The sequence below is a fragment of the Pseudopipra pipra genome, chromosome 1 (assembly GCF_036250125.1).
Source record: "Pseudopipra pipra isolate bDixPip1 chromosome 1, bDixPip1.hap1, whole genome shotgun sequence".
Classification (NCBI taxonomy): domain Eukaryota; kingdom Metazoa; phylum Chordata; class Aves; order Passeriformes; family Pipridae; genus Pseudopipra; species Pseudopipra pipra.
In genome coordinates, this window is record NC_087549.1 from 20,614,035 (window position 1) to 20,637,836 (window position 23,802).

Below are 23,802 nucleotides of genomic sequence, written 5' to 3' on the forward strand. Positions count from 1 at the left end.
CTTTCTAGAAACATCCTGCAGCTCAAATGGAAGAGGTTGGACTGAGAGAAGTGTCCTTACAGAAATGTGACTGACCACAGGTGGTGCCTCTCGGCCTTTAAAATCCATGTGATCGTAAGCCCTAAACCTACCACCTCCAGCCCTGCCTTCAGTGCCCAGCAAGTGACCACAGCCACGTATGTCCAAAAACATCTTCATGTTTTCCTTCTGGCACCCCTATGTTTGCCCACCAAACCCCTTCAAATGAGGCTCGCACACATCTGCTCAGAGTGCTGTCTTCTTTTTTGGAAGAGGTGAGAGAAGTTGTTAGCGCACAGTTAGCAGGACAGACTTAAAGCTGGTGGGTAGAAGGGATGTGGCAGAGGAATGACTGTGCCTGGGTTCAGCTCAGTAGTCCTGGAGCTGAGGGCAGCCCTTGGGTGCCGTTTCAATCTTCATCATGCTGTTGGATTCCAGAGAGTAGGTCACCTCGTCGTCGCTCACCCCTGGTGGCAGGTTGAACTCCTTCATGAATTTTCTGTAGTTACATGTCTTTAACACTGGGGTGTTGCGCTCCTCCCTGTGCTCTGCTAACACCGTCACCTTCCCATCCTTCACCTCCACACTGACATCCCTGGGCTCAAAATCCTTCATGTCGATCAAAGCCAAATGACAATGACTATGCGATGAACTCAATGTCCTGCTAAATCTTTGTATTCTGGAATTAAAAGAAGAGGATAGCCTTTACCTTCCCATTCCCCTTCCAACTTACTTCTCCAAAAGGGCTATTTCTCTCCCATCCCACTTATCTGTTTCAACCTTTGCTCCTGATAGCAATGCCAAACTTCCCTTATCCTACCTTAAAGGGTGCTGATGCTTGTAGAAAGCAGGCAACTGTTACCTGTTGATTCGTCGCTCCACATCCACCCTTGCGGGGAGGGCTCTTCGTGCCGGGGGCCGGGGTTCGGGCAGTTGCAGGCAGCAGCGGTGACAGGTCATCATCCTCTGCAGGCGGGCTGCAAGCAGCTTCTCACGGAGCAGCTGCAGGCGCAGGTCCAGCAGCCTCACCTGCCGCTGTATCCGCCTCAGGTGCTGGCTGGTGTCTTCCGGAAAGCAACCGCGCGCCGACATTGCCACGCTGCAAAGTGTGTCAGGGCATGAATGAACTCAGGTGCCTTGAGACTTTCATTTGGTGGTGAGCGCGTGAGCAGAGCCACAGGTGCTCCTGCAGCCTTCCAGCAGGCACCTTATGACATCAAGGGTCACAGTTCCACAGTCGCCATGGGAACTGCAGCCCAGTCTGTGCACACCTGCTGCTGCCACTCCCCCCATGGACCAGGGGAGCCCAGGGACACACCCCAGGGGGTTGGGGCACAGTGGGGGTATGTGCACAGTGGCCAGGAAGCAGAGCCACAGGCCACGGGAGCATAACTTGGATGTGGTTTCATGCACAATGTTGCTTCGGTGTGGCTGTCCACAATTCCCAGGAATTACATTCACCATCAGCTTTCCACCCCATCATCTCTGATGAAGTGCTGGAGCCCAAGACATGAACCGTATTCCCTCCGTATCTGCCAGTGATACAGAAGCTAATTCCAGCCTCAGCAGAACCAACACCCTCGTCTCTCAGGCATCTGCCCAGTGGTGAGCTGGATGATGTGTCATTTTCCCAAGACAAAATATGAGTTTGGCTTATCATTAAATCAAAAGAGACACCTTATTTTATATTGAAAGGTAGTTTCATCCATAAACAAATCCCCTTTCCTTATGTGTTATTACTTTTGCATCACTTTTTCAGTGATTTTATTTAAAAGCTGAATTCAAAGGCTGCCAAGTTGTGAAGGGTCCCTTCTGTATGGAGCTTGTACACCTTTCTGATGGCAGTGTTTTGCCTTTGAAATCTGACACTCTCTAGTTTCTTTGGCTATACATGAAAGAGTCCTTTAGGAGGTCTCTCTTGCCTGGTGAATCTGAACCCTTTATTTCCCAGAGGGAGTTTTGTTTGCCAAGCCTCATCTGAAGAGATTAGGTATGGAGAAAACCACTTGAACTGAGCATCCTGACAGAGTACGGACCACGAGAGCCACTACAAAGCAAAGATGCTGAACACAAGGATGTGTAGCAATGCAAAATTTCTGCAGGGAAAACAACAGCTTGAAAATAATTTGAAGTTAAACCTTCCTGACACACGAAACTGGGGAGGTTGAGGATTCACCATCAGCACCTCAAGAGACTGAGAAAGGTCTGCAGGCAGGGGTGCCCATAGGGTGCTGACTCCTTTGGGTTGCATCTTTATACTAGGGGATGAGAGCTTTTCCCTGCAGGCATTCGCACCCAGGGTGACTGTTCCCAGACCTGGAGATCATCAGCATGACCCACAAGCAGAGCACTGAGCAGAGGGACCTGCAGGCAAAATAACCTTGGAGGGCATCACCACACATCTTACATAGGATAACTAGGTGTCTGTGGACACGTATCAGTCAAACAGATATCTGCCAAGCTGCTGCTCTTCTCCTCTGCCCTGTTTCCCATCCCATCATCACAGGCAGAAGCACGGCATCCAGTAGTGCTCCTGGTGTGCATTGCCATGTGTTGGGAACAGCACAGGCTTTGCCTTATCTTACTATGTCCCAAAACCTCCCAGAAAATCCTGCAGGAGGATGAAACACTGTGTCAGTGAGTGCCCTCTGTGGAATCAGTGAACCCAGGGGTAGCAACACCTGTTTACAGAGCCTTCCCAAAACACTTCTGTGTGGAGCTGTTCATCCCCAGGGGCCCTTACACACAGCTGCATACCTGCATTTATATTTGCAATCAGTGCTTAAAAATAATAAAAACTCATTTTTGTAATGAGTTTTGTAATGTATTTTTTCTGAAAACTGGGCTGTAGTTTTTAAACCAAATGGAAATACAGAGCTATGAAAGTAATTTGTAGCCTTGTTTCCTGTTACTGCAGCAGCTAAGCCAGAATTGTATGCTGGCAGCTAGCAGAGTTGCTTTCTTCATACCTTTATTGCTGTTTTTAGTTAAACACCCCTACTTTAAACCTTTGGTCTTCTGGTGCCAATCATTCACTTTGTACTTATAAGGGATGGATAAGTGGCTAGACTAGACAACTCAATAGTTATTTTTCATCTCATGTTTTATGGTATTTCTGTAAAGATCTGCATGGTGATCACCCTCATGACTTCCTTGAGTTTGAGCAGAAGTGGGCACCTGCTGTGGCTGACAAGTGACTCTCTTGATCATATGTACTTGAAAACAGCTTTGGAGGGCGGCTGCTGCCTCTTTCTAGCACTTAGCACTGTTTGCAGATTACAGCAGCTGAGTATTACAAATTTAGTTTCAGCATTCTCAGCCCTACATGATCATTTCCAGTAGTGCCCCCACAGAGGACATCTGTGGATGTCATTCTTAGGAAATAGACCTCAAAAGCATTCAGAGGAGAAAGACTGATTTGGTTCTCTTGGCAAACAATGGCAGTGGACAGATTGCCTGGTATCCCTTTCCAGGCTTTCACTCCCTTTGGGTGCTGGCATTACACAGAAACCCATGGTCTTAAAGGTTTTGAGAACTCAGATCCCTCCTCAGCCTGGTACACAAAAACCAACAAATGTTAACAATAAAAATCCCTGAATTACTGATGTTAACCGCTCCTTTTACAGTGAGAGAAATGGGGGACAGGTGGGGAAGTGACAGACCTACTCAGGTGGATAAAGACAAGGTTTATCACCCACTACCCTTTGGGGGAAAAATGTGTGGCCTGATATTGATACCACAGCAGTGACAGGTTGGATGGAGCAAGTTTTTTCCTTAGAGATGCCAAAGCAACCGCCTGGGCCCCTCTGTGCTGGTGAATCCTTTCGAGCCCAGGCTTGACATAGCTCAGTTGGTGGGAGAGAGGTACACAGATGATCCATAAACTGACTTCAGGTTTTGGCTACACACGTCAAACAATCCAGAATGTCTGTCTTGCCACACTCTATTTTCTCTCTGCCTTTTCTCCCAGCCTTCTCTCATAGTCTTGCTTCTTTCTGAAAAGATCATGGTATACTTGGTATCATCTGCAATGTCACTGAGAGTAGATGACTGATGAGGCAGCTAAAGCTATTTTAAACAACTCAGTACTCATTCAGACTTTCCCAGCCCTGAAAAGCCTGCTAGGCCCACACTCTGGGCTCATCGTTGAGAGTGCATCACCTTGCAGGGACACAGGGTCTTCCCGAGCCTCCAGGCTATGGGCTACTCCACTCCACTCTCCATAGTGCTTGTTGTGCTAAACTACCCAAACAAAAATAGCCTGTATGGTGCCTTGTGAGAGACATGGTGGCCACAGACTCCATTGGTGGGGGGGGGGAGTCACCTCTCTCCGCAAAGCAGAGCTATAGGGAAGTGAAGAATGAGGGTCCCACTTCCCAGCTTCTTCCAGCCCACCTATGGTCTGGGGTGAGGGTAGTCTCTCAGCTACCACCATATATCACCAGACAAGGACAACACACAGTGACACACAAGCTCGCTCTCTGCCATGGCTGTGAGGCCCACTTCCTGAAGGCAGGTATTGTGTCTTAAGGCACCACCATAAGCAGGTAAAAAGACTTTCTGAGGCTGCTGGGTCTCCACCAGAGACCAACATTCACTCCTGCAGAAAACAAGGGAGACTCAAGGCATCTCCAGATCAGGAGAATGAGGAGTACTGCAGGTGGAGCTGCTAAGAAGGCATCTCTTCAGGAAAGCTGGCCCAAGAAGTCACCTGCCTTTGCCTTTAACTCCTTTATCAAGGAAGGATCAGGATGGGAGGGTACCTCTTCCACGGCAGCACCATGCTGCACGACCTCCAGCTACTCCACACGTGAAGCTGGGGAGCTGTGGATGTGGCACAGCAACCAGCCAAATAAATTGGAAGTAGACCCACAGCAGTGTGAAACAGCTTCTCCAAAATGCTTGCTACTTTTTCATCCGTTTCTGAAAATACGCAACGCTGTAATAAAGGGTTGGGCTCCTGACTCATGAGAAGCCATTTGATTTACAGAAACAGTTCATTCCTGAGGCAGGCTAATCTGCTGTGCATTAAACAAGCATTTCTTGACAGGCTGCTTCCCACAGCCAGAGCCATGTTCTCTACTCCCCTTCTTCCCAAGCTCCCCTGCATCAATGTGCTGTCCTGGGCTTGACTAGCCCCAGGTGGGACTGGGCTGGATGGCTGACCCGGGGTGAGAGAATCACGCTGGGAAACATCACCCACTATGAGTAATGTTGCTGGTGCCTCTGGGATGTAACAGGAAGAGCTTCATGCTGCAGGAAGATGAGCAGCTCTGTAATTATTTCCTGTGAGCTGTGGGAGAGCTTGCCTGCCCTTCTGGGCATGGAGAGGTAATTATGGACACACACTGGAGGAGTAACCAACCTCGTGCAGGTGACTTGGCCAACGTCACTGCTGTGGAGCTGGGGACTTCTCAGGCATGGGGAAGTGGCACTCATGTTTCTGTGGGTCTGACTAGCTGGCCCCACTTGAAAGAGGCACCAAACACTTCTGAGGAGGTATGTGGATGAATGGGAATTGTTTTGAGTACAGATCAACTCCACCTTGAAGGTATGCTGTCCGTCATTTCAAGAACCAACTCAGCTCCATTTCCCTAGGGGAAGGAGGGACTTCTGCCCTAGTGTTACTCCAGCTGCTGGTGGGATAGTTCCAGTACTCCCTCAGGCAAAGAGGATCTCTTAGTGGTTCTCCTTCACTGCAAGTCAGCCGGTGCCGTAAATGCAATGTGGAATTGCTGGTGACATGCTGATGCGTGGATGCTCCATATTACTGGGACATGGAGAATCAGCAGGGTAAAACCACTGTGGTATGATGAAGGCTTCAGCTTAATCAGGTCCTTGCCCTGAGAAGTCAAGGTGAATTTTGACTTCTAGTAAGATCAGGCAATGAAACAAATTTGGGGCTGTCAAGGAAGTGAGTCCACTAATAAGCCTAACTTGCAAGGACTGTTTTGAAATGTTCTTTACTTATCAATGGAATAGGAAATCCTACTGCTTCAAGTCTGCTGCACTCCTAAGGATCCTGCACAGTCAGCTCTGACCTGGCATGAGGAGGAGGATGAAGGACTGCATATACTACAGCATCCATCTCTGATCCAGTCCTTGTCAGTCTCAGGTTGTCTTGAAACTACTCCCACAGTGACCTTAAAGGCAACATCCCAACACAGACAAGTTAAACACAGTATAGATTCTTTGGCTCATTGTTTCTGATCCCTTTAGCATCCGTGGTTGTCAAGGTCTTCTCAAAACCTATGAAGCTGAGAAGCTCCTAAAATGTAAAAGCAGAATGAAGAGATGGAAACTGGAAGATGTCCTTCACTGCTTATGTCAGGTGTGACTGCCTCTTCTTGCCCACTGTGCAGAGCCAGGGAGCTGTCTGCTCAGAATCTGCCTTGTCAGGGGAGTCCATAGAGATGGGCTTTAGGATACTCCAAATGATCTGAAACTTGAAAAAACAACCCAAAACAAAAAACACCCCCTCCAGAGCCCCCCACAACCAAAAAACCCAACCCCAAAACCCCGAAATCTAACTCCCAGGGCTGGAGCACTGCTGTCTTCATTGTCCTTTCAGACATAATGACTGAATTGACCATTCTTTCAAAGTTTCTCTTGATTTCTTTTGAGCAAGAACAGATCAAGTTCAGCAAGAACTGATCAATTCAGAGTTTGGTCAATATATTTTCAGACCTGTCAAGTTTTGACAGTGTCTGATGTACTGATTTACAGGTATCATCCAGAATCTCCTAACACTCCAAATGCCTTCTTAAGTGGGGTGTAAGGATATCACTTTAAGCCCAGTTTGGATCAGCCAGATGCTGTTTAAATGATGAGAGTGCAATTGCACACAGAGCACTTCAGCCACACACTGCAATCAGGTAACCAATATGGATAATAATGATCATTTTCCCCTCTCCTAATTTCCATATGGAACAGAAGTAATTATCCATGTAACTGTGCACCTAGGTGTCCAGCCAAGTATTGCTGAAAGCCTTAGAGCAGACCCAGGGCGACAGGCTCCAGCTCAGCCTCCTGCTCCTTGGAGCAGCATTGACTTCCCATACAAACCTGAGGAATAACTCCTGGAAATGGTATTTCTGGATTGCCAACACACTGTTTATGTAAATGAGATATCCTTTGATGTTCTCTTGGTTTTACTGACATATTTAACACTCTTTAACCTTCATGGGAAAAAATATTCGTGTTATATCAATAACTGCTTTTTATGTATTTCTTCAAGGAATCCTTTCTCCACTTGAAATTCATAATGGAGCGATTGAATTCCTCCAGTGCAAATTTAAATGATTCATTGAATGTTTTGCACTGACTCCTCATGCTGCTGTTCAGACACACTGATGCCTAGTCAACTTTTAAAAAGTTGTCTTTTCCTTGTTTTCCTTCATCATCCTGGGCTCTCTTCCACTCCTGCTCTCCCACTGGCACATAGCGGCGAGGATCTGAGAGGCAGGACTATGCTTTCTTACACCTGAATGAATAAATGTCCTTCTTCACAACAAGGTTTGTCTAAACAGTCCAGGTGGAAGAAAATGAGTGTCACCCTTCCTTTTCATAGCAAACTAGTTAATCAATTCCTTACCTGCTCATGGTAATATTCACTCTAACTCTGCATGTTTGAATACAATTAAAGCAGTGACAGGTCTTTTGCCAGCACATTTCAGGGCACCATGGTACTCAGCATTGTTGCCAAAGATGCTTTATTCCATAAGTACACAGGATCTTGACCAAAACATCCTGCAGCATCACGCCTTGGAGAGCAAAAGCCCATGGTGTGCCTTCCATGTCATGTCAGTTGTGTTCATTCATCAAGCTTGCCCTTTCTTGAGCCTCTTCTAACCCCAAAATGTTCCAAATTCTTCCCGCTAGATCTGGCTTTTTGCCTGCTCATTGCCCCTCTGATGTGGGGGGCCTGGCCTGGCTGTGCCCCCTGCCATTGCTCTCACACTGGTGGGGCTGTGCAGACCACTTGGAAGATGCACTCACAGCGGCTGCTTGCTATCATGCACATTTGGAGGGGGTGATGCTATGGCAGAGCTCCTCACTACCTCCATCAAGCCAATCCACTCTTCCCAAAGGTAGTATATGAAAGCTGTTGCAATGCTTAAAGAGAACGGCCTGCTGATGAATTGAATTTTTTTTCTTTCTGTCACAACCAGAGTCATTTACAGGACTCCACATCACCTAGCACAAACAAGATTGCAGCAGTTTTCAGGCCCTAAAGCTGCTCTGAAAATCCCCTTGCTTCAGCTTTTGTTTTCAGCCAACATTACTGTATTCCTACTGCTCCCATTTAGTTCAAATAGCTCAGCAAACTGAGCACTCAGAAGAGATGTAAACTGTGGAGCAGCTGAAGACTGTGCTTTCCAGCTCTCAGGTGGATGAATGGGAGAGGTGGGTATTATCCAGCTGTGTACAAGACCCGCGGGGTACAAACCCCCATCTGAGAACAAGTACCAAAAGCCACTGGTGCCTGTGCAGTTCAGTATGTAGTGTATTTGCTGGGTCTTGTTCTTCTGTTGCAGGTATCTTGTCCACTCAAGTGTAAATAAACAAAATGTTGTTTGGTATGAAGAAGTGCATTTGATGCTGTTAGTTTTCAGTCTGACATCTGCTTCTGTCCAGGTCAGTCTCCTACAAATGAAACCCAGCTTTACTGCAGGAGTAGAAATCAACGTGCTAGTGCAGTGTGAGAGAACTTTTTAAATGAGAACTCTCATTTCTCCAGTATCCATGTTCTCTTCAGCAGAAAAGAGTTTGCATGTGTCTTTTGTTTTCTCTTCTGCAGGATGAAGCTAAGGCCTACCCACTTGTCAGAGATGTGCCTGTGTTACTCAAGCATCAGTGAAGACCTCTACATTTCCATAAGTGTGCTTCAGAAAGTACCTCTCCAAAACACAGTATTAGCAATTGGAGCTGCCACCCTGGAGGGTGACCCCGAGCATCTAATAGGATGTGAACAAGAATTCCCTTTGTGGTAGGTGTGCTGGATTTGTTGCAGCAGGAGGATACTTTTCAGGAGGTGACTTGTCCATCAGCAGGGGTCACTGGACTCCTTGACAGTTTCAGATATCACATTTTCTTGGGAAAGTTGATTATTTCACATCTCCTTTCATTCCAAATTGGAATATAATAGAAATACCAAACAAAGCTTATTGAAGTCCTTTGTTTACATGCTGGTGTTTTGATATTTTACGGGATTCATATAAAATTGAAAAAGATTTAAAGGGCTTGATAATGCTGTCAAGTTTCAGTGAAATCAGTGATTATGTGAAACCTTTCCACTCTTGTCTGTTCTGCTAGGAAGAAAAAAATCTGTCAGTTTTAATAAGAAATGAGTTACCAATTAAATTTATACCCCTCTTCAACACTGGCTGCACACTCCAGGCTACTAACAGTGTCTTCCTTTGGCAGTCAGGTCTCTTTGCCAGCCTCCCATCATTTCTGTGACAGCTTCTCTCCACACAGATGGAACAAGGCACAGGCTCTGGGAATGACAAGAAAACACCAACCCTAATTTTGCCTTCCTTTGCGTTCTTTCCTGTTTAAAGAAGGATGAGCACTTCTTGATTGCAATGAGGGTCTCCCTGGCAAGGTGCAGCCATAGCAATGGCTTAGAAGGATGAGCTGTGCAGCTTACAGGTCCCACCTCACGGCACTAAGCATGGTGAAACAGGAGCTGTGGCAGCCTTATATTCTTCAGTGAGTTTATCCTAGGGCCTCAAAGGTATTATCTACAGTATCCTCAGAGCAGATGCAAATAACTTGGTGGCTAAAATCAAAGGGCTTCTGTTATCTTGTTCCTGCAGTGGTTTAGGGCCAGTCACAGGGATTTGAACCTCTACCTGGAAATACCTCTAAGCATCAGGTACATCCTGACATGCCACTGTACAAGAAATGTTTTCACCACTTAAGTATTGTGAAATATGAAGTTCCTCAATTTATGGATTTTTCTTTCATTCTATTTTTATCTCTTTTGAATTGCTGGCTTCCAGTTTTGGGGAATACCTGGAGATGAGCCAAGATTTGTTTGAATTGATTTTCAGCCTCTGTGGGTAATTATCAACTTAAATGGTTTAGGAAGGAAAAATGGAAAAGTTCTTTTTCTAGAGGACAAAAACCTTAGCCTTGGAACTTGTCATCCTCTCCCAAGAAACTTGTGAAGCATCTCTTATGATGTGGGAACAGTAATTTGATTGTACTATAAAACAGATTGGAAAAATGCACAAATCAGATGACAGGCACTTCTAGTCAGCAGTGATTACAAAAACCCCAGCACACAGCATGAGCCCTCTCTAAACACATCCAGAGGGTTGTATTTTTGAAAGGGATCAAAGACCTGACAAAAATGTTGTTCTCATCATCTTCATTTTGGATGAATTCTGAATCGCTCCATATGCCACCGTGTAAATTTGCAATTCTTTCCCTCCTCCTTTGGCAGCACTGTGAGGGTGTGAGACAGGGTCAGACAGTAACTTCTGGTATTACTGAGGAGTTTAAAATTAAGCCTGTGTTTTGATGAACTGTAATGATCCCACCCTGTTTCAGAAGCACTGATCACTGAGATGGCCCACATGCATCAGGCAGGTGCTTTGTACCTCCCAGGCTCAGGTCTGTGAGGGCTGCTGCTTTGGGAGAGGCACATGGATGTTGTGGTCATGAGCAAGGCTTAGGTTTACTCTGGCATCCTGCCTCTAACAGTCCTGCTTGTGCTGGTTGCTTTGGGGAGGACCCTTTCTCATTTCCAGCTGGAGATATGGTGCTGCCATGGCATATCCTGATGTGATGTCCAGTGGACATGAGCGGGCCGCACGGGGCTGTGCCTGCCATGTGCAGCAGCTGCTATTGCTGCTGGCTTGGTGTTACTAACATCACTTTTTCCTTTGTGTCACACCTGCCTTTGAACTTGCCTTTCCTGTTTGTCCTCACTACTCAGCTGCTCTGCCTGGGCCCTGCTCTGCTCTGCATCAGTGTCATGCCCATGGCTGTGGTGACTGCGGGGACCAACAGACATGTAGTGACATGTTAATGTCTGTGGGTGAGGAGGTGATTTACAGGAGGAGCACATCCTTGCTTTGGAGCAACTATGTCTACCAAAGGGGCAGGATGGACAACTGCAAGAGGCAACTCCTTCCATCACCCAACACCAAGTGGGACCTGCAAGCCTCCCAGCATCCCCACCTGGGGTGGCACTGCCTTCAGAGCAGGGTCGGGCAGATGTTCCCCAGCTGCAGCCAGCAGGTGCCTTGATGGGCTTCACTCTCTTCAAACCTCTACAGCAAACACATCCACTCCCCTCTAACTTTTCTCTGCAGCCACCGAAGGAGAGAGGTGCTCCCAGGGCATGGCTATTCCCATCAGCAGCTGTAGAGCTGGATCCCCGTTTCTCCCCAGTTGCCATAAGGAAGGTGCAGGGAACTCGCTCAGGTGTGGGCATCACCACTATAAAAGCATGTGAGGTGGGTGCTGTTTTCTGAGTCACAAAGCATGGGATATGAGAGTCTTTGAATGTGACCTTACTCCAGCAACACCACTGAAAATGCTTTCTGTCCTTGTGTGTAATCCTTTCTGAAACACAGAAAACCTGTTCCAAATCAGGAAAGCTCCAGATGTTGCTATAGCTCTTGCACAGTTTTCTTGCTCCAGAAACTATACTGGAGGAGAGGGCTTTTCTTTAAATTAACAACTGAGTTCCTGCCATTACTGACTGTTTTGGAGCCCTTCCTCCCACAGCATCTCACAAGGACAGAGATCACAAACACTGCTAGACCATCAAGTGCAGAACTAGTCTAAACCTGTCAGGAATAACCAGTGCTGATTCCATACATTAATTATATGTTGTGTAAAAAAGAATTTCCTAAGAGGTTTGGGATTTTTTAAGTTAAACTGAAGATCTGGATCCTGCCTTTTTTATGTGTCAAGGGACTAGATAAACTAGAATGGAAAATCCTGTTGGAGCCACATTTCATGTTATCAGCACTGCATATCAACATCACACCTTCTCTGGAGTGCCTTCTTTGTTGTGGAATGAATCCCTTTGTTTTAAAAGGAATCTTTCTTTAAAGAAGCATCCTCAGGCTTAACAGGAATTCCTGGTTTCTCTTCATTTATTGCTTATCTTTGAAGGAGGGAAGATCTCATTGTCCACCCTCTGAGTGCTAATGGCTTTTAGCAGTGATGGGTCAGGTGGGCAGAGAGGAGTGGGCAATGTGCTGTGTAACAGGGACGAGTGGTGGCAGGCAGAAATTTGCTGGTGACACACCTTCAGGGGGTTCCTACACAAAGGGAATTTCATGGACACTCTTAAACCATGTTCTGTTCACTGTGCTCATGGCAGCCACTCCTCCATCCCCGTGCCTCACATTGCCCATTTTTGGAAAAAGCTACTAAGGAAGTGTGCAGACAAGCAATCCTAGCAACACCTGATAGTCATTACCTGTCTTATCCCAGTCATGAGCAGCACTGACAGATGACTTCATGATGAAAGAAAAACATGTCCTTGGTGATTCCCCAATCTTTCAGCTACCAGTTTCCTCATAGAAATGGGCTTAAAAGGTTCAGCTATGAAGTAGCCATAGTAAAGAAATCGTGTGTTAAGAGGATTAAGACATCATCATAATTACAACTACTTGGTACAGAAATTGGGGCTTTAATATGTGCACATTGACACTGTGGACCTGCAGCTGTAACATTTTTGACTGATGCACTTCAACTTTCTGGAGCATCCCCCCACAGAGAACCCACCTAAGGTGGGTTTCCTGCATGCCTGCAGGAAATCTCTGCTGGCAAAACCACCCTGAGACTCCGTGCAAAAGAGAAGAGACACAGCAGCCTCCAGGGGGTTAGTCTGGTTTACAGTCACCTTATTGAAATCTCAGTATGGGCAAAGTTGGAGCCCACAAAAGCAAAGATCTTTGCTAAGAACATAATTAGGATGAGTGCAGGCATGTGCTAGCAAAGCAGCCTGGGCAGACCTTGCCTGATCACGGAAGTCAGAGCTTCAGTGTTACTGTAGACAGGACCTTAGTCTCAAGCCTTCAGGGATGGTTCTGGGAATAGTTTACAGTCCCCTGGAGCTACACTGATTTAAAATGAGCTGTAAGGCATTTCCTGATGCTGCATTTATAGAAATCAACGTGGTCTACAATTTTACACCCCAGTTTTTAGGAAATGCCCAGGCTGGCAGGTGGTGATGACTCTCTTACAGGTGCCTGCGCTGCAAAACTTCTCCGGCGCACTGTAGAGGTTTCCTAGCAACTTCCTTCCGTGGTCTTTGTGCTCAAATTTGTTTTGAGATGCGGGCCATCATAGAACAGTATTTCTGCCTATTTAAACTAGTTTAGTTCTTTTAAGCTGGCCAGGCATGCGCAGTACAGCAGCAGCGTCTGATTTATATCCTTTTCAGCTATTTCCTTCAAAATTAACAAAAACCTGAGCCAATGTAGGTGGGTTTCTTGCTTTTTTTTTACTAACGAGACCACCAGTCCATTTCTCAAATTGCTGAGCAATAGTAAAACTCCAAACCCATATTTAAAATCAAATATAAACAAGAGCAATGTTTTGTGCTCCTCTGCCACATCGAAACCAACAGATGTTGATCATGTGCTTTGGACAAGTCTTTCCAAATACATGAGAGACATCACATTTTTGAGCCAAAAATGCTCTTAAGAACATGCAAAACCAAAGCAGCTAAACAGAGCTAACCTTTGTGCGCACGCATATGTATCCATTTTAAAAATGGCCATAGGTTTTAAGTCTGTAAATTCACTGGTAGTGTCCATGTTTGAACACACTGAAGCGTTTATTCAGTATTGTGTACTGGCTCAGACAGGCAGCTTCTGACAAGAAGCCTGAAATAACACCCTTAACTAGAAAGTGAGGGAGTAATCTGGTGAGTGAAGAAAACTGTAAAGGGTTTGGGTGTAAGAGGGTGCAAGAGACAAACCTGGATTACCTCCATCTCCTAGAGCAGCACTGAGACATTGTTTGTTACTAAAGTAGTTCACTACACAAATACATATTTCTTCGAAGATGGGGAAAAAAAATCACACACACACACATTTAGCAACTGGAAAGCAAATGCCAGGTGCCTTGGTGTTTTCCTTGGAACCTGCACTGCTCTGTGAGGTCTCTCATAGAGAGCCACGAACAACTGTGATTGTATTGTTCTATTCTATGAACTGAAGTGCAGGAGGAAATGTGGATTCAAGTCCCTCCATGCTGCAGCCAGAGTCCTTCCTGCCCTCAGCAGGATCCATTTCTGCCTGACACTGAACAAACCCCATATTCACACGGCTTGACTTCCCACACGGGCATGACTGAGGCACAAACCACCCAACGTGAACTCTCTCCCTCTGTTCCCAGGCTTGGCTGCCACTATTTTAACCCAGCATCACGCACCTCCCTTAGAGATTATCTGCTCTTACACCCTCATAGCATGTTGGGGATTTGCCTGCTCCTACCATTTGCATTTCCACTGCTATAAAACATTGGATTTCTTGCTCAGCACTAGTGCTGACAGTGTGGCTATGTCAGCTGTTGGCATTGGTTGCAGAGATCAGGGCAAACTTCCAGAGCAGATCAGACCCTGGATTTCTACCAAAACCCATCTGTTCCTGGCTGAAGAGTTATTCCCTCCACCTTTATCGCTGGGTGGGATAACAAGCTATTGAACCCTCAAATTAGCACAACATGTAGTTCTTTTGATAGCCTTCCTCTCCACGAGATGCTACTGCATCTTGTGTACACCAGCCAGCCCAGCAAGCTAGAGGACTTCTAGCTGACAGCATCAATTGTTTATAAAGTGTTACTGCACAGCTGACATTTGAAAAGTAATTTAATATTTCCCCCATGACAGTCACTTCAAATACTCTGGAAACAAACTGTATGACACTGTGGACAACAGTCACGAAGCTTGTCTTTTCTGAGATGTCCAGGCTGGATTTGGGTACAGTTTGTGCCAGGCAGGGCTGTGAGGTGAACACCGCAGCAAATACAATACACTTGGCAATGGGTATGTGCAGGAGGGTGAGTCTCACACTTCAGACCCCGACTGAGGAGCACTGAACTCAGGAGGAATTCACGCAGAGCCAATGCAGCAGCACTCCCTCCACAGCGAGCTGCAGCACCAAGGGTTAACACTGCTGCCTGCCTCCACAAATCTGCATAATGCCTTGCTTTGGCAGCTCATTTGCATAATTTTAAATTACTCTTTTGTCTGGAAAATAAAATCTAAAACATAGCTTCAAATACAAGTGGTAGATACTAATGTTTCGTATCCCAAGAAGGCTCATTTAAGTCCATTTGTCTGAACTGGTCAATTGAGTTTGTAAGAATAATTTTAACAGAGTAATGTTGTTTCTTTATTGCAGAGCCTTGAGTGTTCTTTCCTGGTGCCATTTTAACTACCTACCTAAGGTCTAATGTGCTCACACACCCCTCACCGAGAGCCTGAAGCTGCCCTACGCATGCTCAGACCCTCTGGAGGGCTCAGCAGCTCCAGCCTTTGCCACAGGTTCCAGCCCACCCCTCTCATTTGGAGAAACAATGCAGCAGCTGGAGACTGGATCTCTTTCATCAGCACATCTTTACCAGTGATGGGCTTCCAGGCTGTAGGTGTGTGCCTAGAGGTGTGGACACACTGGTATCAGCTCAGTGTCCCACCTCCTACTGCCAGGAGGGATTCGGTTCACCAGAGGATAGATACCTACGTTTCATCAGCTGAATCACGCTCCCAGCCCATTGACTCCTGTAACTAAGTCTCCACTGACTAGTGTGGGAGATTAGATGCCTAAATTAAGGGATCTGTTTTCTGGATCTGATTCCCGCTCCCGCCCATGAGGTGCTCTTTGTGGGCTGAGCCTCATGCCTCTCAGCTGTTCTCTCCCTCACCTTGGGAGACAGACACAAAGCACAGTGTCTTCTACTCTCAGTGATGTGTTTCAGTGTAGGAGAAGGGGCTCTTAGCCTGCACTGGCACTTCAGCATGTTTTAAATCACAGCTTATCAGAGCAGCAGAATAAATCCTAGGAAATAAGCCAAACAGATAAGTCGCCTGTTGTTATGACTGAAGCCTATCTGAACTCATATACTATAAACTTCTGTACACTCCTCAGGCAAAGACACATAAATTGTGCATAAAAATGTCCAGCATTTCTAAATGGGACTTCACAAACCAAAGCACTTGTGCTCCTCACTTTGTAGTCCCAAAAGTCAGGTGACATCAGAAGACATTTCCCACTCGATGCCAGCTCCCCTCCAGCAACGTGCCTGGCAGGCATTCTACCCACAGGAGCAGCCAAGGGGTAGGACGGCTTGTCACCTCCTCCCCTGCCAGTGGGAAGGCACCAACAGGGAAAGCTTTAGGCAAATGTAGCTTGTACAAGCTGTATGGGGAACAGGACAAGTGTAAGTAGGTAATCCTACTTACAGAGTGAATAGATCTGTCAAATGCTAACAAGTTTCTACCTGGCTTGTTTAGCTCAGTTTTTCTTTTGCCCAGTGCTCATAACCCAAATTCAGGTGAACTTTGAAGTTCCCTGCAAGTGATAATATACTGATTACCCTCCTTCAGACTCTAGTGGCATTACAGTTTTCAAGAAAATGTTTCAAAGATGACTTAAGGCTATCTTTTTTCTAACTTCACATTTTGCAAACAGCTAAACTTGACACTTCTGTTAGAAACCAGACAAAGCAGATACACAGTATTAAACATTTAAGCCTAAATAATTAGTGTCAGTTCACAGCAGAAGGCAACATTCACTGCAAGTGAAACTACTTGTATGTTCAGTTAGTAGCAAGTAATTCTGAATTTGCAATCTGCCTGCAGTTTTGTGTTAACTACCTATCTATAGAAATATGCTCACCAACACATATGCAGGCATATACAACTGAGTGTTGCAATTGCTGTTATTCACAATAAAATGTTCGTCCATCAGTTAACTGTGTCCCTTTTCTCTTACACTGCAATGGAAAAAAACCTCCCAGACTATCTATTCGTATTTTTTTTCCTCCACTAGTTTCCATGAAGCTAAATGTTAACTACCAAAGCAGTTCCCAGCACAGTCTCCCTGTGCTCCATCTCCTATTGACCACTATTCCCATTGCAATTTTTTTTTTCCCTTTCAGCACTGAGGCTCCATCACCATAAAAATCCTTATTTCATGGGACTCCCAGCTGTTAGAGCTGCCTCTCTTCACACGAAGTCAACATCTACTTTTCTTACATTTAATCACTTCCAGTACTGGTTTTGATGACCCACTGCATTTATGTTCCTAGTTTGGGAATATCCTACAGGGACTTGGAAACACAGCTGAAAAACAGCCATCCTGTTCAGTGTGAATGTCCTTAGTGATTTAAGGGGGGGGGGAAACAAAGAAGAAAAAAGCTCACAAGATTTTTAGCAGAATGGTGCAATCTTCCCTGAAAGCAAAGACCACCATTTAAAAGGAATGGGTGGTGTCTGAAACCTGCCTGCACACTAATGATGGGAGTCCTGACTGCTGAAACATGGAGGAACTATTTCAGAAGGGGTGGTGAATTTGCAACCTCTGCGTACACTCATTTTGCACAGGCCAGATTTCTCCTGAACAGCCACTGTTTATCGCTTCTCAAGTGACACAGCCTCTGGTTTGCTTAAAATGCCAGCTGCAAACGGAGGCTGCTTTGGAGCTCTTTCATGAGCAGCTCAGTTTTCTCTCTGTGTGCCTGTGCTATCGTTCAAATCAGCAGTTTGGGCTTGAAACTCATCACCCCCTCACCACCCTCCAGTTCACTTTGTGGAGCAGCCTGAGAGCACACACCCTGGGCTCCTTTGGGGTGAAACCAAAAGGAAACCTGTGCTCCCAAAGTGCAGCATGATCTTTGGGGAAGCTGTGGGTGTTCAGTCCATGAGCACACCTAGAGCTGGCCCACACAACCCCCCTCAAAAGGGGGTTGGCTGGACACTCACCACCAACTGCTCTGCACTACACTGGACTCCTCAGGAAATTTTTTAATTTCAGTATTTTTTTCAAAGGGAATTAAAGCCAAATGCAAGAGCCATCTACTATTTCTTTCTGTATTATAAATAGCCATCCATGACACATGGCTATTTGATGACAGAGGAACAGCAGTTAAAAAGTACGCTGGAAGTACATACACTGAAAGGTAAATCCTGGCCCCACTGGAGACCATGGAATAATTCACTTGCTTTTGACCTGGAAGGTCTCCACTCCTTTCCCTGCCAGAAACAAATTTACTCAGCAATAATTCCAGATGGCAGTACATGAATCAAGGCCATACAAAACTATTGCTGTGAATGCATTTCACCCTCACAATTTATAAAGGCATTTTTTTTTCAAACTGCCACTTTTGAAGGTAAATATGGTTAAGACAAGAGTAACTAACCCAATCAAATGGAACCAACAGGACAGTAAAAAATCTTTTTTCGTCCCACTTAATCATCTGGACTCCCTTGACAGCCTGCAGACAGATAAGAAGGAGACAGCAATTCCACAGGGAACCCAGACAACCTGATAGGGACACATGCCCACCTTTTAGGTTGCTATAGTTCAAACAAATTGTGTCTTTTCTTACCAGGAACCGACAGGAAGGCACTCTGATGCAAAACACTACAACTCTGCTGCGTGCACAAGAACACCAGCCCAGGTGACACAAAGTCTCAGCCATGCACCCACCGTGTACACTGTGCACACCAGCTCTGCTCACACCTTCTTACAGGGACAGTTGCACAAGGTGGCTGCCCACAGCCTCTCTTCCCAGGACACTTGGCTCCTGCACAGTGCCCGGGATGGCTGGTGAGCTCCTCTTGCCATGCTCAGCTGCATTTGTCAGTGGACAGGTCTGGTATACACACATAAAAGTGATCATGTAAACTTTGTGGTGGGGACTGGACAAGAAGAGATGTCCTGGATGCCCAGTCAGAAGGAAGAGGTGTTCATAAGTGCCTCTGTGGGAGCTGGAAGAGAAGGACTCAAGTAAGGGGCTGCAACAAAGGTGAGGAGCAAAGTCAAGCGAGGGATGTGACAAAACAAAATCTCAGTCTGCCAGATACCAGTGGATCTACAAATTCCACTAAGTACTCAGCAGACACTTCACCTCAATCCCAGACATACTGTGCCAACTTCCCTAAACAGAAAAAGTAAACCTAACTGTATAGTAAAGAACGGAGAAACAAATCACAGATTCACTGAATGTTTTGTGTTATAAGGGACCTTAAAGATCACAGCAGGCTCCAATCCCCCTGCCATGGGCAGGGACACCTTCCACTATACCAGTTTGCTCAAAGCCCCACCCAACCTGGTCTTGAATACTTCCAGGGATAAAACATCCACAGCTTCTCTGGGCAACCTGCTCCAGTGCCTCACTACCTTCACAGTGAATAATTTCTTCCTTACATCTTATCTAAATCTAACCTCTCTCAGTGTACATCCTATCACTACATGCCTTTGTAAAAAGACTCTCTTCGGCTTTCTTGTAGGCCAAATTTCTTGCAGAATCCTCATTTCTGGCCCAGGATTCCTTCACTGCAGAGCTGAGGTGAGAAAATGCAGAGTAGCTCAGACAAAGAGAGAGGAAGGGAGATCAGGCAGGTGAAGTATTGCCTGATTTCAAAAGATGTACTTCACTCCATGTGTATGCATTTCAGTCATGCAAGTGTATCTGCAGACTGTCTGTCAAAATGTGTCAAAGCTCACCACAATCACTTCTGAATATCTGAGTCTCTTTCTGGTACTGCAGCTAAGGGAAAGACTGCAGCAGAATGAGGGACCTGCATTGCTTCAGTTTGTGGCACAAGGTGCTGGAAACCTTGCAATGTACTTCGCTGCTCATTATAGTAACTTCTCCTCAGCCTTGGGAACGATCTAGAAGCTATAGTTTTCTGCACAGCATTCTTGCTGACATTTCCAGAAATGTTGGCCTCATTTCTTCCACAGCAAAATACAATCTTATGCTGCCAGCCTGATGTCATGTCTGTTGACATCTGGAATTAACAGCCTGGAAAGTGCATACTGGAGCTCTCCTTCACTGCCTGAAGCCTTTACTTCTGCTCAGGGCCTCCTCCCTGACTTCTCCACGCCCCACCAGCCGCAGGCAAGGCTGCCTGTGGTACAACTGCCGGCATCTGCTCACACTGTTTACAGAGCAAAGTCCCTTGCAGTCCTCTTACCCCAATCCTTCCATCTCCAGTACGTCTCCTCCCTCCAGGACTAACAAATTCCCATGCAATTCACCAGGCCTGCAGCTGCCAAGTGGATTTAGGGAGCAGTCAGGAGCAAATCTGTCCCGGTGTCCCAGTGCATATTATTCACAAGCTGTTTCTGATGGGAAAGTTCTTGATCTACTGGAAATGGACATTTGTGGAGCAGGAGGCTGGATGAGATGACCCCCGGAGGTCTCTGCTAATCCATGCACTTCTACCAGTCTGAAAACTTCAGGAAATGCTGACTCTCATCAAAACTCAATTTCAGACATGACAGCAGTGATCCCACAGAAGTTATTTTGTGTGGTATTTCCAAGCTGGCAAAAACTCCCGCACAGACAAGTATACCAGCAGGGAACTTGCTCTGCTGGTTGGGTGTTGGTGTATTTATAGCTGCACCTTCACAAGGAAGGTGCTGCTTTACCAGTAGACCTGAGAATAGCACCATCTATACACCGAAGAACTGTGCAATGCAGGGAGTGAAATTACTTCGGCCAAGACAAACAACGTTGTCTTAAAGATACATTTTGTAAAGAAAGAAAATCTAGTTTGGTTCTTGAGGGGATTTTCATGACTTGGCAAATATGAATTTTTAAATACCATTACAGTATCAAATGCTGTCATCCAAGAGATTGGGACAATCCAGAGGATTTAGAAAGTCTTTTATTTTTAAGTTCCTAAAAACACAGGTTGTAAGAAGGAGCAGTTCTGCTATCAGAAAGCAATTGTATTTGGAGCTGTTTCAGATAATTAAAGGACCATCAAGCTGTTACCTGCCAAATTATCTTCCAAGAACTGCAGCAGTAGACAAGGCAGGCGTTCAATGAGCTGCCACCTCCTGGTATTCCAAAAGTCAAGCAGCAAGATGCAGTCTCACATCCCTGTTAGGGAAGTATGGGCACTTCTGATGGTGTGCTAGAACTTCTTCCATGTTCCAAAGTCCTGTTAGACTAACAACATCGTCAGCTGAGCACTTGGGTTTGTGTCCTCTCACCTATGCTTAGGGTTAGTTGCCATTTTAGACAGCAATACAAACTCTGAGTGTGAATAAAAGCTGACATTTGCACTACTCAAGTTTATTCTGGCTCTGAACCCAAGTTCCAGTGGAATCCATTTTAATTTTTTTTTTCATTTTTGCTCATGCTGAGTGTTTGCATTGGCAAAGCCACAAGCAATGGCTAAAACTGGGATTCAGACATAATGTAAATAAAGCTACAGAAAAGGACTACCTGGCAATGCCAGCAGCAGACTGCTGAGGTCTAACAGATGTGTGCCCTCTTTGGGCCTTCCCAGCTCTCTTCCTGTATCTAAGAGGTTTCCATAACCCATTAGTTTTACAGCTTGTGTATTAATGTTGGAAGGAAGTGAGTAATGAAAATCTCTTCTTTATGCCCAACTCCTAAGAGAATTCCAATGCACAAATTACAGCATTTGGAAATGTAAATGCTTTGGAGAACTAGATCTTGGACACAAAACCAAACATAAATACCTGGAACTTCCCAAACCTTACAAAAAATTCTTGACAGCATTTTCAAGGGGTCTGCAGGAATTCATGTGACCCGTCTTCCTACTATTCAATGGAAAAGAAGAATGACTGTCAAAGGAAAATCCTCTATTTTTTGTCTGGGAAAAAAAAATTAACTGAGAAGCAAGACTTTTCAGGTGGTTATCAAAACATTCAAGTGATTCTGATAAAATGACTGAGGTCAAGACAACTTAGAAGACTCTCTCACTACAATAAACACCATGTTTTCAGGGGAAGCATAAAGACTGACGCTGAGAACAAAAAAAGGAGAAGGAAAAAGCAGAGCAAAGCTAACAAACTTTGGTACAACCAGACTCAGAACTAAGTAATCCAGAAACTCTCTGTCCCAACAGGGGGAAAAAAAAAGGTATTCATGGACCTACTAGTTTTTAAAAGCACAGCTACTGCACTGTTGCACTACCAAACAGAATGAGTCCCATTTCATGCCTTGTGTATTTCCAGAAACCTGTTAGGATTTTCGTCCCAGGATAAGCTAAATTACTTATTTGTATTCCTGAAGCCATTTCAGTATCCCTGTCACTTGAGAACAGAACAAACAGGGAAACTTCATCTGAGAACAAGAAATCTGGAACGCACCAATTGAATATTTCTTTTCTTACTACATTTCCTCATGTTAATGATAGTCGTGTTGGAAAAAAAACCCGCAGAAACTCCCCAAATCTCTGGGCAGCAAGCAGCTGCATCAGCTGATTCTTGGATTAGCTCCTTTCGGCTGTACTGGAGAAAGATCTTAGGAGAAGGGGGAATGGAAGATGGGGAGTTGCAAAGGTCCTTACGATCTGAAAGTGGAGGAACAAACTGAGATTTTCAGGGTGCATGATTATGCAGCATCAGAAATTAATTCTAACTCACGGAACTAGGTTCTAGAGGGTTTTTGGTACCGTTATCATGTGATTGCCAGCATTCCTCACATGCTAAAAAATTCCAAGCCCGTTTTCCAAATTTCTGATTTCCTGAAAACAGGCAAGAGCAGGCTGCAAGAGCAGCAAATTCGGGGTGGGGGGGTGGAAGGAACCATCAAAATCAGAGCTTGGTACAATCTCTGCTAAGGTGTTCAGTTTCTATAGAAACAAATGGCTGTTTTATTGACTTTGCCACTCAACCTTCGGCACATTGAGATGTTAATTTGTTAAAAGCAGCTCCATCGGCAAGGTGTGATCTTTTGGAACAGTTCAGTTAAACCCTGTCCCGAGGGAGGTGCGCAGGACTGCGGCATTGAGAGCTCCACGGGGGCAGATACCTTTTTATTTTGATATACTACCAACCTAGTGGTTAACCTAGAGAAGAAATGACCGAGAGGGGATCCCATCAACACATATAAAGATCTCACAGGCAGGTGCCAAGAGGATGGTGCCAGACTCTTTTCAGCAGAGCCCAACGATAAGACGAGGGGCAATGGCCATAAACCAAAACCCACGTCCCACCCCAACATGAGGAAGAACTCCCTTACGTTGAGGGTGGCAGCACACTGGAACAGGCTGCCTAGGGAGGTTGTGAAGTCTCCCTCTCTGGGGACATTCCAAAGCCCCCGGGACGCATTCCTGTGTCACCTGCTCTGGGTGACCCTGCCCTGGCAGGGGGGTTGGACTGGATGATCTCCAGAAGTCCCTTCCAACTCCGGCTATTCTGTGAACCTCCCTAAAAGAAGGTGAATAATGCCGGCTGTGCAAGGAGGACTGACTATAAACGCCAAGTACAAAGGAAAGGACAGGGCCAGTCCCCGCGCGCAGGTACCGACGGGCGGCAGGTTTGCAGCAGCTACGGGTAGCGGGGTAAAACCCTGTTTCCGCCCCCCAGGGTACCCCCGGGGGCCAGCACCGCCTCACAGCACAACCCGTGCCCCGCTTCCTTCCTTCCTTCCCGGCGCCCCTCCCGCTCGGCGCCTCAGGGGAGCGGCGCGCGACGTCCGCGGGACCCGCTCCGGGCGGGGGGGAGGGGGAGGCACGTGGTGCTTTACGTCCCTCGCGCGCAATGACGTCACCGCGCCCCGCCGCGAGGCCCCCGCGCCGAGCCAATCGGCGAC

At 46.0% G+C, this 23,802-nt stretch overlaps 1 protein-coding gene across 8 annotated transcripts; it reads right to left on the minus strand.

Annotated features, from left to right (window-relative positions):
• Positions 1-264: 264 nt before the first annotated feature.
• On the minus strand, positions 265-23,737 carry ODF1 (outer dense fiber of sperm tails 1). Of its 8 annotated transcripts, none has more exons than XR_010428824.1 (5): positions 23,330-23,737; positions 21,007-21,183; positions 18,708-18,988; positions 881-9,517; positions 265-697 (listed from the first exon to the last, which is right to left on the minus strand). XR_010428824.1 is itself a non-coding variant. In XM_064647364.1 (2 exons), exons 1-2 carry the CDS (start codon positions 1,108-1,110, stop codon positions 388-390), a joined length of 540 nt encoding a protein of 179 aa, XP_064503434.1. In that variant the 5' UTR covers positions 1,111-1,233; the 3' UTR covers positions 265-387. The 8 variants fall into 8 exon arrangements, 1 of the variants encoding a protein (XP_064503434.1); XR_010428828.1 differs by having other exon boundaries at positions 881-9,326; positions 9,427-9,517; positions 21,007-23,737; XR_010428823.1 differs by having other exon boundaries at positions 881-6,457; positions 7,613-9,517; positions 21,007-23,735.
• Between the last annotated feature and the right edge of the window lie 65 nt (positions 23,738-23,802).

Bases quoted from the DNA above. Each gene is read 5' to 3' on its own strand.
- ODF1 (XM_064647364.1), bottom strand. From the start codon at position 1,110: ATGTCGGCGCGCGGTTGCTTTCCGGAAGACACCAGCCAGCACCTGAGG. The intron at 698-880 runs GTAACAGTTGCC...TTTTAATTCCAG, and splicing joins GTGGAGCGACGAATCAACAG to AATACAAAGATTTAGCAGGA.